Raw genomic sequence first — 17,462 nt, forward strand, 5'->3', positions numbered from 1 at the left:
GAGGTATCGAATATATAGCTTCCCCTTACTTATACCTCCCGAGGAGATCACGAATGTAAAATTAGAGAGATTCGAGCGCTCACGGAGGCTTTCCGGCAGTCGTTCTTCCTGCGAACCATACGCGACTGGAACAGGAAAGGGAGGCAATGACAGTGGCACGTAAAGTGCCCTCCGCCACACACCGTTGGGTGGCTTGCGGAGTATATATGTAGATGTAACTCAGCTAATTGTGAATAAGATATCCCCTTTCGTCTCTGCTGCTTATACGTCACGTGCCCGCAACACCACCAGGCCGCATTCAGTCTCGTGCTGTCAATAATTATAACTTTTTGGCTCACCATTGTAAGGATTTTTTTTGTCTTAAACTGTATAATAACCACTTGTCTAGCATCGGTGTAATAATGACATACCGTTTAGTACAAGTACTGCCACTGCTAGGATAGAAACGGCCGGCGAGTGATATCGGCGGGAAGTGTTCCGATACGTGCAGCTGCGGGACGCTGTGGCGCACGGCGGTGCGTGGGCGTGTTGTGGGATGTGGGGTGGGGCGGTGGTGAGGTGCACCCCTGCGCGGATGCTGGTGCTGGCGGGGAGGCGATGCGGCCAGCGCGGAGAAAGCGCGGCGCGGCGCGGCTGCCTCAGTGTGACGATGGCGCCCGCCGCTCGCCGTGTGCCTCCTGCTGCAGCCGCTGTGCTCGTCCTAGCGCTGGCCGCTGCCGGCGTCGCCGGGCACGCCACCGAGAAGGTCAGTCCCGCACTCGCACTGAAGCGGTCGGGGTTCCAGCAGCCGGACTCGGCCTCTGCTCGAGATGACTTGCCTTAAGCTGGGTTTACACTAGCAAGTCGCTTGCAGAAGTTATTGCTGCAAGTTATTGCTAGCCGCTTGCAGCTGTGTTTACACAGCAGCGCAAGAATTAAGCCCGTCTCACAAGGAGCAAGATTCGCTGTAAGTTTCCTTGCTGGCTCGCGCGGCGGCTACCTTGCGGGCTCCGTCGTCTGCTAGCGGGCTACCTTGCTGGGAACCTTGTAAGATTTTCAGGACAGGTCCGGTGCTATTTTTCTTGCAAGGTTCCCTGCCTGCTACGTGCGTTGGCCAATCGTGAGGCGTTTCGTTTGTGACGTCGGACGCGGAAAGTTTGGGCGGGAAGCCTTTGTTGATAGTCGCTTTTCTGCTCTTGTGAGGTGCGGTAGGAAGTTCTTACACTTATTAAATAATGGCACCGCAGTGGTCCAAGGAAGCGATTGAAGCATTGATATGTACTTACAGGGAAGAACAGTGGCTGTACGTCGTGAAAAGCGCAAACTATTATAATAAACACTTGCGTGCAGAGACACTCGAAAGAGTTGCATATACCAATACATCCATTCGTATAATATTTGCAAAGGATATACGATCTTCTATCCTATAAAATAAAGTCGTGTATAACAGTCATTATTGGTATATTTATAAAATCAAACAGTAATGAAATTGTGATACTTTTCAAACAAAAGTAGGTGTTATGCGACCTAACCTCAACTCTTTATGAAGCATGGAGAGCACACCTGTTCCAGCGTTTCTCCTCTTAATCCAGTTTTTCATCCATTCTTTCTTTCTTCTTCTCTCATTAGCATGCATTTCTGCATTGTTTAGCACCAAAATAGCTAATAACGCCAGTTTGCTCTGAACATCTGTACCTGAAGCAGCCATCTTCTTTCGATACAACATGCAGCCGATCACAACACAACTAGCTGCCGATCTTGCACCGTGGGAGAGTTTCGGCATGGAAGATAGCCGGCTCCTTTCCCTGCAAGCCGGCAGGCATGCACGCCATCTCGCAAACTTGCGGCGAACCTTGCTCCGTGTCAGACGGGCTTTAAGCAAGATTCTTCCGCAAGTTCTTTGGCAAGAAACTTGCATCAACAACTTGCTGATAGTGTTTACATATGCTTTCAGTACCACTACGAGTGTCAGCCGAAGTGTAAAATGACAAGTAGGCGGGTGAGATATGCTCCAGCTATTGTAATTGTAACGCAAAACGTGAAAAAGAGAAGTATTTGGGTTAGAGAGTAGATAATGAGAAGATCGCAAAATGGTGCCTGTAATAACCTTTTGCAAGAACTTAGTATCGAGAGCACGGATACTTTTGAAAACTTTTGCAGAATGTCCTCAAATGATCCTCAGTATTTGTTGATGTTAATAGCGCCCGTCATATCAAAACGAGACACAAACTTCGGTACTGCTATTTCACCAAAGGAGCGTTTGCTAGTCACCCTATGATTTATAGCTACCGGTGAGCTACGAATAAAATAGGCATTTGATTTATTTATGTGAAACATACAACCAAAAAAAGTTTGAATTTTGAAATCTTTTCTTTGTAGGAGACTCATACAAGTCCCTAATGTACTTGTTTCATATTCCCGTCAGCATGATTTCTCTGATCGTACCCGATGAATGTAGAGCCTTTTTTAACGTCTCGAAAAGGGAAAATTATTTGAAGATATGTGAAAACACAACAATGAAATTAAATTTTTATTGAAATAAACTGCATTTTACAGAATGATATGCTTATAAAAATGTTTTTTTTCTCTAATGCTCATAAAATGGAAAGTGACAAGCTAAGTAAATAGAACATGTAATAGTTACACATCGTCTTTTTCTAGACTCCTAAAACAACAACCGAGTGTATGCAGGTGGCAAAGGGGTTGTGTCTTAAAGTTATGCTACTTTCTATGTACTTATTTTATAGATGTGTCGAATATCGACGAGATTTCATTTAATGCGCTCATCTTCTTCACTCTATCCTTAAAGTCTCGGTTATGCACGTTCCGTATTTCGGGGTAGCTCTCCACGGCTTCAATAAGATGTTCTGTATCCTGCTTCATCCATTCCCGTTTCTCCTCCATTTCTGATATTTGTTTGCATGTAATACGTAAGATGGTTGCATAAAATTAAGTCACCACATTAAGTAAAATGTTAAATATGACTTGCGATTCCTACTTGCAGGAAATAGAAATAAATCCTAAAAGCTGCAAGTTACTTGCAGATACTTGTTGCGTGGTGTTCACAATGGAAGCGGAAAACGTGCAGCAAGTCACTTCCGCAACAAATTGCTACAGTCGAAAGTCGACTTGGCGATATGTTTACACTCGCAAATCGCACGGCAAGTTCCTCCGCGCAAGTAAATTGCTGCAATAACTTGCTAGTGTAAACCGAGCATTAGGGGGGTTAGGACGTCAAACGGGCCGACTTGGAGCAGGAGAATCACCACAGGACATTTTAAGTTCTACTGTCTATACTTTTACAAATAAATTCATAAAACTTTGTCACCGTGACCAGGAAGGACTCACACTCATCGCAGTGGAAATTCAAAAACGTAGCAAAATACCTTTTTTTACATGTGAAATTTCATCATTTTTTCACGTATTACTCGCTGCATTTGTTCCTATAGGTGCACTTTTCTTCCTAGGTAAGAGCGATTCTTCGGTGAATTATTCATACCATACAAACAGTAGTTACAGGTGTATGAAGCTCTAGAATTTTCCAAATCTATTACAAAACTGTGGAAAAAATTGAGATAATTAACTACAAAACCTGAATTTTTTCTAAACATGAACTTTAAAATGTAACAGTTCATTCATTTTTTCATAAATTAAATAACTTCTACAGTTTCATACACTTGTAACTGTGGTTTGTATGCTGTGCAAAAGTCATCGAAGAATCTCTCTTACTTAGGAAGAAAAGTGTACCTATAGCAACAAAAATGGTTCGAATGGCTCTGAGCACAATGGGACTTAACATCTGTGGTCATCAGTCCCCTAGAACTTAGAACTACTTAAACCTAACTAACCTAAGGACATCACACACATCCATGCCAGAGGCAGGATTCGAAACTGCGACCGCAGCGGTCACGCGGTTCCAGACTGAAGCGCCTAGAACCGCACGACCACACCGGCCGACGTACCTATAGCAACAAATGCAGCCAGTAGTAAGTGAAAAAAATGATGAAATTTCACATGTAAAAAAAAGTGTGTTTTGTTACGTTTTTGAGCTTCCACTGCTATGAGTATGAATCCTGAAGGCCGAGCGGTTCTAGGCGCTTCAGTGTGGAACCGCGCTACCGCTACGGTCGCAGTTTCGAATCCTGCCTCGGGCATGGATGTGTGTGATGTCCTTAGGTTAGTTAGGTTTAAGTAGTTCTAAGTTCTAGGGGACTGATGACCACAGTTGTTAAGTCGCATAGTGCTCAGAGCCATTAGAACCATTTTTGAATCCTGAATCCTTCCCGGTCATGTTGTTAAAGTTTTGTGAATTTATTTGTAAAAGTATAGACAGTGGAAATTAAAATGTCCTGTGGTGCCTCCCCTGCTCCAAGTCGGCCCGTTTGACGTCCTACCCCCCTTAATACGAGTGTGTGCCGGAGTACGCGTAATACGAGCTTCGTGCTACGCGCTGCACACTACGCGCAACAAAAGAAACTTATCCCATGTGACCACAATTAGTCTCGCTCCACCTTCTCAAATATCTCAAAATAGTTGAGTTTCTCGTGGCCACTTGTTGACCTTCCTCGTTAGCTCAAAAAGTTTCGAGATTGGTTTAATATAAAAAAGGGGGGAAAGGTTAAGAAATTTTTAACATTTTTATGCAGTGACAGCAACTGATATTGTTTATATAAGAATATACAGCCTACAGCTGCAGGTTAACTTTACCGTTCACCTAGTTTTCAACGTTAGTAATAACGTCTTCTTTAGAACATAAAATATTATTGAAATGTTTGCCTAAAACAGGCCGTGTCTTAAGTCAACTTTAGAAAACTTGATGCATAACCGTAAGGTTTTGTCACTTCATTAAACAAGCTGTAGCAGATTCACTTTAAGCCCGTTGTATGGGCCTCGTCGTGTGACTAGTCGACGATGAAGTTAACCTGCAACTGTAGGCTGTATATTCTTATATAAAGGTTAAGAAGGTGGTTTTCATGCTTCAGGCGTTGGTTCACAGTCCCACCCCACTCAATTACAAAGCTCAGAACGTTAGTACAACCGATGTTGTTCATTTCACGCGTCACATTGTCTAGAATGTTTGTTATGTCGTCAAAGCGTTGACCCTGGATATGAATGTATGCAGAATGAGATTTTCACTCTGCAGCGGAGTGTGCTCTGATATGAAACTTCCTGGTACCGGCCGAAGTAAAGCTGTGAGGACGGGGCGTGAGTCTTGCTTTTGGGTAGTTCAGATGGTAGAGAACTTGTCCGCGAAAGGCAAAGGTCCCGAGTTCGAGTCTTGGTCCATCACAGAGTTTTAATCTGCCAGGAATTTTCATGAATGTATGCACTTTCTCGCTTTGTGCTAGATCTACATCGATAACACCATGTCTCGTCTCCTGTGATGAATTTTTTCGAGAGAAGTGCTTACCACGCTTTGCATTTCAATCAAATCGCGGCAGACGTCAACGCCTCTTCGTTTTTGTTCGAGAGTTGAGGTGTGATGGACAAATTTGGCACACACTTTTCTCTTCTTCAAAACATGCTGGAGAATGTCTTGAACACTTGATCTACAGATTGCTATTTGTGAGACAACAACGATGAGACGCTACGGTCGCATGTCCACTGCCTCTGCCTGCTCAAAGCTGACTGGTCGGCTGCGCATTTGTTGTTTACAGTTATTAGTTCAAGCTGCTACCGTTGTTCAGCGCTGATGTCGTTTATAAACTACAGTCTCCGCCCGCCATCCTTCTTCCATCTGTTGTCCACATTAAACTATGCCCAGTCCAAGTAACTAATAAGGAAAGTCTTTTACGATGATTTGAGAGGAGCGAAGATTACAATACCCTTTCAGGTTTACTTAACTTGTCTCGCTGAGATCGCTTCAGTTCGTCTTGTCTAGGGGTCTGATTCTTGTAGCTGTAAATCTTAACATCAGGCCCTCACGGCTGGTTTGAACTAAATAAATTGGAAGATAGTTGTTGCAGGATTTTTCTTTACGTAAATATATTTTCCACTGATTTTCTCACAGTTTAGTATATCATACAGTATTTTGATTTTTCACATTAAGGAAGCTGAAATTACATTGTTCGCACATATTATACAAAAATACATCCGATCATATCAGAGGCAAGCGTACCACTCGGAAATGACAATATTTCAAAGGGTTTACAATTTTTCTTAACAAATTAATTCCTACTAGCTTTCGTTACATTATTAATTTCGATTAATATTTCATAAATGACTCCAGAAATAAACATAGTAAACAGTACAGGATTGCGTTATTAATAACAGAAATTTTAAGTGTGCAAGTATTTCGTAATTTCAAACGTTTCTAAGAAAAATAATTTTAACTGTACATTCAGAACTAGCACTTATAGATTACAACATCGGAACTAAAATATTTTATAAAGTAATTCCATTTCGTAAATTTTAGCTTGACGTATGACACACTGTGTATAAAATTTTGTGACAGTTTTCAGAAAAGCAACTGAGATAACACTGACCTGTTCAAAATTCGAAAATAATAAAGGTATCGACAACTACCGTTGAGGAAAAGTAATGCTAGAGGAAGATGTCCCGTTACAAAGTCAATAATCAAATCATCTCTTAACTTTTTGGACGACTGTGTATTTGCCTATTGACTTTCGTCTTGGGATGTTCGGCCAGCGTTTAATGATTTTTCTGACATTTCGGCGGCACGATTGCCTGACGTAGTCAAAGATCCCCCCTCCTATCAGCAATTTAAGGTGAATGTGTGACAATACCAGCCACCTATGGTTTCTAAACGTCAGGAAAATCATTAAAAAAAAAATGTCGGACGGTGATCCCACGAAGAAAGCCAACAGGAAATATCTTAGAAACGACGCCGCAATTTTCTAACTGCTTCGATAGGCTGGTCTTTTACGTGCAAAATATCGAAAAATCCAGTCCAGTCGTAGAGTTTTATGTAGAACCACGCTGCTTGTTAATTGAAATTTCGAGAAAACTAGTAAATGTGTACAAATGGTGTTGAAAACATAATTTCAGGTAGCTATTAACAATTAGAGTGTAATTTCAGGAAAGAAGTGCGCTCTTGGAAATAAAACAAAATTGGAAAGATATAGTTCAAATAAATAACGCAAATTTCAGTTCCTCGACAGAAAATTATGTAAAGACAACGATTGTGTGGTAACTTGATCAGATGAAGATACTATACCGTCATCAGAAGCGTCACCTTGAAGGCCATCCGTACCGAAAGTTTTCAGAAAATATGATCCCTACGTTGTCCATTGCATCTGATCTTGCTATTATTAATTATTAGGATATCGTGTCTCTTTAGGAATGGAAGAAGCAGAACCAGTACCCGCTTAAAAAACATGTAATAACTACATAAAATGAATAAAAAGAACTTTAACCCTCAATATCAGGTTTAGCAGAAACGTTATAATATTATCCGTATCTGACGTTATAAAGGTACGAAACGAAATTTGTACAGGTGTACTAAGCAGTATGAAGCTACCGTACAAGTGGTCTCAAAGAGCTTTTGTAAGACTGTATTAATAAAACGTTTAATAAATACGATGATTGCTTGAGAAAGGTCATAAAATTATCAGATATGTGTAGCCTTTAGAGGTTCCGTTCCCTTGTCAGTTGACAACACTGAAAGACCTCCGTTTGCGATGGTGCCAGAAACATAGGGTCTGAACTAACGAGGAATCGCGTTGCATGCTCTTTAGGACGAGAGCAGATTCAATCAGAGCAGCGATTCTGGACGTACCCTCACTCACATGACGATCGGTGGGAACGAGTAACGTAATCGCTTGGTGGTTCAGGTGTTACGGTGTGAGGAGACAGAGTTACATGAGCGTACTGACCTCCAAATCTTCGACGACGGTACAGTTACAGCTCATCGGTATCGTGACGGTGTACTCCTTCCACGTGTGCGTCTATTCAGCGATGCATTCGGCCATGGCTTCACTTTTGTGGATGGGAATGCGCGACCGCATCGAAAAGCGGTCCTCTCTATCTGAGTTCTAGATACCTGTAACGGAAATAGTGGCTGATATCAGCAACTGCTTATTGCTTAGTTTAATCGAATGAGTTCTGTTTCTGTATTTTTTTAAATAGGCCTTTGTCCTCCTGATCGTTTAACTAAGGTTCTGATAGCAAGAAGATTTTAGTAGATTTCGATTACTGAGAACAAGCTAGCTGAGCGCCATCAGATTTTATAGAACGAATTTGCTTGGTGATAAGGCTTTAGCAGCAATTCACGGAAGTAACAAATATTTACGGAAACTGCCCAGCTCATATCTTCTATTCATTTGAACTTACTGCTCTCTTAAATCTGAACAGATGCTCTGCTGATTCAAATCACGATTAATTTCCTTGCATTATCTGTTATGTATTAAATACTTGTCGTTTGACAGTAACGGAAATAACTGACCAAATTTGAATGAATTGGCAAACACAACAAACCCAACCCTGTGAGAACCTCCACTGGTTAAGTCAGTGGGCTAGTATTCACGGTGAAGCGGTAACAATCCGATATGGCCATCCTCTTATGCGAATTTCCTAAATCACAGAGACGAATGTCGGTCTACTTTCTTCGAGAAGACCCCGGCTGAAACCATCTAGCTTCCTTAATTAACTACCGAGCGAGGTGGCGCAGTGGTTAGCACACTGGACTCGCATTCGGGAGGACGACGGTTCAATCCCGTCTCCAGCCATCCTGATTTAGGTTTTCCGTGATTTCCCTAAATCATTTCAGGCAAATGCCGGGATGGTTCCTTTAAAAGGGCACGGCCGATCTCCTTCCCAATCCTTCCCTAACCCGAGCTTGCGCTCCGTCTCTAATGACCTCGTTGTCGACGGGACGTTAAACACTAACCACCACCACCACCACCACCACCACCTTAATTAACTGAGGTTTCTTTTGTTCCTTCTGGGCTCAGTACTGACGGGACGTTAAAGCCTGAACATGTTTCATTCCCCCATACGAAAGGAACAGAGTTCAGACTGCTGTCGGAGATACGATTTAAATTCTCGTGGTTCCCTAAATTGTTTCATATTACTCTTGGGATGAATTTTTTTAACAAGACAACGGTCGATTACTTCCACAGACCAGCAATGGACTTCTCTCCCTCTCTCATTACCCCTGTGTCAATGGATCATAAAGAAACAGTAACAAAAACTGAGTATTCTACGATGAATGGGTGTTTCACAGAACCAAGAAGTATGCAATCAAGCGAACGTTTGTAATTGTTGTTCAAAACTTCAGGACTAAAGTAACTTTAGCGTGATGTGTAACGCCCGAGTAACATAGCTCGATGTTCTTGGACCACACATAGAAAAATCTTCTGCAATGTAGCTCAGAAGGGACTCACAGGGCCATAGACACGGCTTCCCAGGTAGATGCCGTGTTTCTTGACTTCCGCAAGGCGTTTGATACGGTTCCCCACAGTCGTTTAGTGAACAAAGTAAGAGCATATGGAATATCTATCAATTGTGTGATTGGATTGAAGAGTTCCTAGATAACAGAACGCAGCATGTCATTCTCAATGGAGAGAAGTCTTCCGAAGTAAGAGTGATTTCAGGTGCGCCGCAGGGGAGTGTCGTAGGACCATTGCTATTCACAATATACATAAATGACCTCGTGGATGACATCGAAAGTTCACTGAGGCTTTTTGCGGATGATGCTGCAGTATATCGAAAGGTTGTAACAATGGAAAATTGTACTGAAATTCAAGAGGATCTGCAGCGAATTGACGCATGGTGCAGGGAATGGCAATTGAATCTCAATGTAGACAAGCGTAATGTGCTGCGAATACATAGAAAGATAGATCCTTTATCATTTAGCTTCGATATAGCAGGTCAGCAACTGGAAGCAGTTAATTCCATAAATTATCTGGGATTAGGCATTAGGAGTGATTTAAAATGGAATGATCATATAAAATTAATAGTCGGTAAAGCAGATGCCAGACTGAGATTTTTTTGGAAGAATCCTAAGGAAATGCAATACGAAAATAAGTAGGTTGCAGTGCACTTGTTCGCCCACTGCTTGATTACTGCTCACCGGTGTGGGATCCGTACCAGACAGGGTTGATAGAGAGAGAGAGAGAGAGAGAGAGAGAGAGAGAGAGAGAGAGAGAGAGAGAGAGAGAGAGAGAGAGAAGATCCAACGGAGAGCAGCGTGCTTCGTTAGAAAATCATTTAGTAATCGCGAAAGGGTTACGGAGATGATAGATAAACACCAGTGGAAGACTCTGCAAGAGAGACGCTCAGTAGCTCGGTACGGGCTTTTGTTGAAGTTTCGAGAACATACCTTCACCGAGGAGTCAAGCAGTAAATTGATCCTCCAACGTATATCTCGCGAAGAGACCACGAGGATAAAATCAGAGAGACTAGAGCCCACACAGAGGCATACCGACAATCTTTCTTTCCACGAACAATACGAGACTGGAATAGAAGGGAGAACCGATGGAGGTACTCAAAGTACCCTCCGCCACACATCGTCAGGTGGCTTGCGGAGTATAGACGTAGATGAAGGGAAATAACACATACGAGTATTCAAAAACAATAATTACACTGAACTCACCACGATTTATGGTAGTTCCTTGCTCCTTACAAAAACAGAACTATGAAGTATACACTCGAGCGAATGTTTGTAATAAACTGGTTTTCAAAACTTCAGGACGAATGTAACTTTTGCGTGATGTGTCACTCCCGAGTAACATAGCTCGAAGTTCTTGGACCATACATTTAAAAAAAAGAGCTGCTGCAATGTAGCTCATAAGGGAAATGACACTTTCATTCAAAGACAATAACTACACTGAACTCATAGCGATTTATGATAGTCTTCTGCACCTTACAAAAGGCGGGACACGGTTCTTAGCAGGTTGTGTGATGACCACGGACAGCAACGCATGATCTGCAACGTGATCCCATGCTGGCTACAAAATCGATAAGGAGTTCTTGTAATAGGACGTCCCAACCCTCCACCAGCGCGGGATAGTAGTTGTTCCATATGGACGTGCTGCGAAACGTCTTCCCAGTGCATCCCACGCGTGCTTGATGGGACAGACCAGTCCATTCGCCGAAAATATTTCCGCTCCACGAACTCCTCCACCTGCGCTTTTCGACGCGGTCGCGCAATTCCATCCATAAAAATGAAGTCATTGCCGAATGCATCTCTGAATAGACGCACATGTGGAAGGAGTACAGTCTCACGAGATCGATGAGCTGTAAGATTTGGAGGTCAGTATGCTCATGTAACACTATGTCCCCCACACCATAACACGTGGATCAGCAAACGTATGTTTCCAGGATGCACCACGGAAAATTTTGGAAATTTGTGGTAAGTTCCTATGGGACCAAACTGCTAAGTTCATCGGTCCCTAGGCTTAAACACTACTTAATCTAACTTAAACTAACTTACACGCCGGTAAAGAACTAGAGAAAAAAACTAAACTATGTTATTAGGATTAAGTGTTAAAATGTAAGTAGACTGTTTAGGTTTTTATGTTGGTAACGCCACGTAGCGCTCTGTATGAAAATCACTGACTGTACTGTGTGCAGTCTGTGGCTGATTTGCATTGTTGGAATATTTGCTATTGTAGTGTTGGGCAGTTGGATGTGAACAGCGCGTAGCGTTTCGCAGTTGGAGGTGAGCCGCCAGCAGTTTTCCCCTTTGAAAAATTAATGAATTACTGTGCTGATAAACCTCTTACGTTATTTGATTTTCAAACAGCTGAGCAGAACTGAACGTACTCAGACATTTCTCTCTTTACTTATTCTGATCAACACTAAACTGACACACAATATTTTTAGCGCAACGCAATCTGACTTTCAATAATCCCTACAAAAGAATGGCCCTGACTGACAATAACCTATGCCTTTAATGAGTCAGTTACCTATTCTAACTACCGGTACTGACGGCACTAACTACTGATAGGCATAGTTAGCAAATGAATGGTTTTCATAGAGAACAAACAATGTATTTACCTTAATAATGTTCAAAAGTCATCATATATATTACATCAGTTCATTATATCTAGTACTACAAATTTACTCTTTCTGATGGCCACAGGTCCTGATCGTCCGCTCTCAAAATTATGCCATCTCTCTCCCCACATCCACCACTTCTGGTGGCTCACCTTCAACTGCGCAACGCTACGCGCTGTTCACATCCAACTGCCCAACACTACAATAGCAAATATTCCAACAATGCAAATCAGCCATAGATTGCACACAGCATAGTCAGTGATTTTCATACAGAGCGCTACGTGGCGTTACCAACATAAAAACCTAAAGATCCTACTTTCAAAAACATAAATCACTTGAGCTATTCCTGTACTACGGTAGATTTCTCGTGTTAACATAGAAACAAAGAAGCATATAAAAGTAATGAGGAAATTAAGCCAACAGTAAGCCATGTTTCCAGAATGAGATTTTCACTCTGCAGCGGAGTGTGCGCTGATATGAAACTTCCTGGTAGATTAAAACTGTGTGCGAAAGGCAAGGTCCCGAGTTCGAGTCTCGGTCCGGCACACAGTTTTAATCTGCCACGAAGTTTCAGTAAGCCATGTGTTATTTCCGGTTAACATTATTTTATGCACGATCACGGTGACGGTGACTGAAGTCGACAGCTTAAACACATACAGCGACAAGCACCTGCAAAGATTGTGTTCAAGTGACAACGGAGATGAGGATTTAGTAGCCAGCCTTTTTTCTCGCACGCACTCTCTGAGTATCTTGGTTTGCCTGGGTACGTATTTGCTCCAATCTTCTATTAGTTCATCTCCTCCTTCCCCCTCTCTCTCTCCTCCACACCCTCTCCCTGTTCATCTCCTCATCTCCCTCTCTCTGTACATATACTCTTTCCCCTCTCTCTGTCCGTGTATTCCTCTTTCCTTTTTCTCTCCATCTCCTCTTCCCCTGCTCTCTGTTCATCTCCTCCTTTTCCCTTCCTTTGTGTCTTTCTCGTTCCCCCTCTCTCTGCCATCTTCTCTTCCCTTTCTCTGTGCATTTCTCCCTCCACCTTGTTCTGCCCCTCTCCTCCTCAATGCCTGGGTCCATATTCTTTTCCTCCTCCTTCTCCTCCTCCTCCTCCTCCTCCTCCCCCCCCCTCCCTCTCCCCCTTCTCAGTCCACATTATCACCCCCACTCCAATAAGAGATTGCTGGTTCTTACGCCCTCAGTATTTCTCTCCATGTAATATGAATACCAAGTTTGGTTGAAATCGATCCGTGGGCTTAGGAGGAACCTTTCATCAACGGCGTTGCTGGCGTACGCACTTGTCACATATATTTAACATATTTACTCATATCTGTCCACATCTTTCAAATGTATCTCTAGCTGATTTCGCCCAGCAGTTTCGTTTTCAAGCAGCTCATTGCCTATGACGTCTTATCTTCTGAACTATGTGTCGTACAATGATATAACATTGCAGCTCCATCCAGTGGTATATGTCACATACAGCCTGGAAAATGTGTTGCGAACAGAACCAGTAGTACAGAAGTAATAAATTAATACGTCATGCCTTGTGCGGGTTTTAGTGCACGAACAATGAAAATGCAGTTAGCGCTAAACTTTTTTCCTTTCATTAGCGGGTAAAAGTATCGTAAAGACTTCAAATTATGTGTTACGTTTGTTGCATGTCACTAAGTACTCTCGTTCTCATATACTGGATGATTGAAATTACGCTCCTTGGGGACAAACACACAAACTAACTCTAATACTTGTCTTATCGTGTTAAATTTTTAACGTAGATTATACCTCTTTATGAGTAGATTATGCCAACATTTTAAATTTTTAAGTTCTTAAGATGAATGGCTGACATTGCGTTTCATCGCTTTCCTCCAGAGGTTACGTACTGAAAGTTTCTTTTGGTCAGTACTAATCGTGAGACTGTTGTGCCAGCCATTTTTTTCTGACAAAAAGTTAACATTACTCAGATACTAAAGTTGATGAGGAGCACAGGCTACAGTATTCATCATCGGATCAGCAGACGATAAATCAATACTAACATTTTATAATCTATAATGTTGCAAATCTTTTATTGTTGTCCAACGATGCATGTGTTAGGTTACTGACAACTAGGTTAATCCCAAAATAACGCATAGAGATCTATAAGAACAGTGAATAGGGGTTTGGATTTCGGGACACAGCAGACCTGTATATCACCTGGATTAGTATCGAAAAATCAGATAAACTCATTGCCACTGCCCATATTAACAGACATCTCTTACTTTGTTTTAACGAAATATAATGACGAGTGTGATGGGTATTAACGAATACCATCGGATGCTCGCTGATTACGATATTGCAGATTTAGATATAATGAGACAACTTTCGCAAACCAGAGGATGAGCGGTGTTGACCTATCAGAATACAGATATAGAAAAACATGAAAGTATATTTTCCAATGTTGAAGTACCTCGTATTAATCGTAATACAGTACAGTGTATAAGGTTTTCTACAATTTCCTCCATGAAAAATGCTGCCAGAATTTTAACATTTACAGCATTATTTTTGACCTGGTGTGTAAAGTGGCGTCTGCGTTGTGAATCACTGAAGGCAACCTGGTTAAATTGCTGTCACTTCTGACTTGATCTGACTAATGATTGTCTAGGCAAAGGTTTTCTGTGCGCATATTTAGAATTGGATGAACGCTCCTATCTGTTCAAAAATGGCTCTGAGTACTATGGGACTTAACATCTATGGTCATCAGTCCCCTAGAACTTAGAACTACTTAAACCTAACTAACCTAAGGACACCACGCACATCCATGCCCGAGGCAGGATTCGAACCTGCGACCGTAGCAGTCACGCGGCTCCGGACTGAGCGCCTAGAGCCGCTAGACCACCGCGGCCGGCTGCTCCTATCTGTAACCTTCATATTCTGGAATACTGGCTTTCTCCAAAAGAGCATTACTGTGATACTAATGGATTTGTTGGCAGCCTTAGCAACTAACTTAATATTTTCTAATTGCGTTCGGACGCTCCTGCCATCTGGGAGACAACTTAACTTCAATGAGGCACTCATGGTGCACTGCTAACACAGAAAAATCTCAATATCATTCATTAGACTACTTATTAATAGAAAATGGATAACTCAGTCTTTCCAATGAAGTTTATTTAAACACTGGGAAACACGTATTAGTTTCCTAAAGGTGATAGATTACTATTCTCGGATCTGTGGATGAGGAGTCGGGTGCAAAGTTCAGTGATTTGACGCACTGTTGCTGAAAATTGAAACCTTACCGGATATTTTTTTACTGAGTCCTTATTTCATCCTCGCAACAAAAATGCACACTAGTTTTTTGTATCATCTTCATTTTCCTAGGGAGATATCAATATACCTTTGTTAATTCACACCTAGCGGTAAAAATTTTTGTTTCCCTGTCTAATCGTACCATCCTGTAAGTCATACGATATCTGCTACAACGTTCTTTGGATGACACTGAGATTTTTCCACTTTTTCCGCCAGGAATGTGTTTGAATATGTTTTCAAAACTTTCAGTAAGCAATGGCGGATTGTTTAGTTGTGCTTTATGTGCTGCACACTGCTCGACATCATCTATGGTATAGATGGCTTGGAATGTAAAGTAGTTATATTCCAGATTTTATGGCGGTATTGTTAAGTTATTATTAACATACTCATTTGATGTTCGCTCTGCCTGTAGAATCCTCGAATCCTATGAATTCGTAAGCTTTCTTTTTCAGTTTGTATATACAACACAATTTGTATTTTATTCTCAATATTTCCATTGTTTCTTGATTTATAGAGAGATTTAATGTCAGTTGTGGTTAGTTACAATACTTCATAGAACTTCTTATACTTAAAGCGAGAATTTGAGTTTATCATTTTATTCTTGAAATATATTCTTAAATTAGCCAGAAATTTAGTCTGAATGAAATGTCTGAATTGCATTATGAAGTTGTATTCAAATAAACTGTGCGACTTACGTCTTTGTCTGCATATGTTTTTATATTTTACAGTTCATAGCAGTTAGATTGGCGAAATATTCGTATTATTTATCTAATATTTTTCTGTGTCGGGAACAGAAATGACTAGTTTTAAGATCCCATAATTGTTCAGGAGTCTCATATTTATTCTCTTACCAGCTTTACCAGGCGAACAGTGCTAAATGAAATTGTAACTGAGATGTAATTATTGCTCATATGTTTGATAGTTAATTCTAGTTCATCTTATAGGAAAATAAACAGACGATAAAAATGCATTGATTACCTGTGGTTCATTCTTCAGTTCTCTTTTTGGTGTCTGTACTTCATCCACAGGTGGAAGATAATACGATGCCTTTTACACATGCGGAATACGCCGGGACAAGGCAGCTATAAAATTCCAGTATTTCGCCGTAATTTTTTATTTTGTTAAATGAAACCGTATGCTAATTTTTTGCATATGATAATGGGCTTAAGAAGATGATTATATATAAAGGGTGATTCAAAAATCTTATTGCAGGCTTCTAGGGATTGTATGGGGGACTTATTCGATGAAGTTCTGATAAAGAACCCATGTCCGGAAATATACCATTTGGACAAATAAGTTTGAAGATCGGATCACTTTTATATCTCCCACTTCACGGTAATCACACAAGCTGAGAAAATGTCGCCGTAGTCAGTTCCTGTTGCAATTAAATCGTATAATACCTTAATTCGACTACAACAACGGCTGCAAGAAGCTGCCGGCCGCGGTGGTCTAGCGGTTCTAGGCGCGCAGTCCGGAACCGCGCGACTGCTACGATCGCAGGTTCGAATCCTGCCCTCGGGCATGGATGTGTGTGATGTCCTTAGGTTAGTTAGGTTTAAGTAGTTCTAAGTTCTAGGGGACTGATGACCACAGATGTTAAGTCCCATAGTGCTCAGAGCCATTTGAGCCATTTGCAAGAAACTGACGAAACGTTCGAAACTAGGAGGATTGGCTATGGGGCTCCAAGGACGCGCTGCACACTCTGCTTTGAAGAGGACGTCCTTCGTCACATAGAAAAGTACCTTAGGGCAATTACTCAAACATAGCCCACATCGCGTATTCCTACAGCACATAGATCAGAGCTAATTGTCGTCCCCCCCCCCCCCCCCCCCCCCCCCCCCCCCTCCATGAAGCGGGAGATTAGAAAGCGATCCGATCTTCAAACTGATTTTATATCCGAAGGGTACATTTCAGGGTGACTCAGCTGCCCTTACCGATGTTGTTTTATGCAATACCCACTACGTCTGTGTCAGGAACAGTGTCCAGGTAAGTGACAGCCACGTAATCGATGTAAGTTCTCTCTCAGAGCTTTGGGCGACTGTTAGCAAACGGAATGATGCTGTAAAAAATACAAGTGAGGATTGGCCACGAGTTACACGGTATTTTTGGGCCAAGATGTACCTTACTTCTGCTATACTTATCCAAGTGGCTCCAGTTTTTCTCTGTATAATTCACGGTGTAGCCATAGAGGTTCTGGATGTCGCTGTAAGTACTTAATCTTCCGTAAATGTTTCAGAAACGTTGCCTTATAA

The 17,462-nt window shown here is 41.8% G+C and overlaps 1 protein-coding gene across 1 annotated transcript in view; it reads left to right on the top strand.

The window, feature by feature from the left end:
- Nucleotides 1-649: 649 nt before the first annotated feature.
- Nucleotides 650-17,462, top strand: part of LOC124555893 — a 354,617-nt gene continuing 337,804 nt past the window's right edge. Inside the window, exon 1 of the mRNA XM_047129952.1 lies at nt 650-745. Within this exon, the coding sequence (XP_046985908.1) occupies nt 650-745 (96 nt within the window). The remainder of the gene's footprint in view (nt 746-17,462) is intronic.

Source organism: Schistocerca americana, chromosome X, assembly GCF_021461395.2.
Source record: "Schistocerca americana isolate TAMUIC-IGC-003095 chromosome X, iqSchAmer2.1, whole genome shotgun sequence".
Lineage (NCBI taxonomy): Eukaryota > Metazoa > Arthropoda > Insecta > Orthoptera > Acrididae > Schistocerca > Schistocerca americana.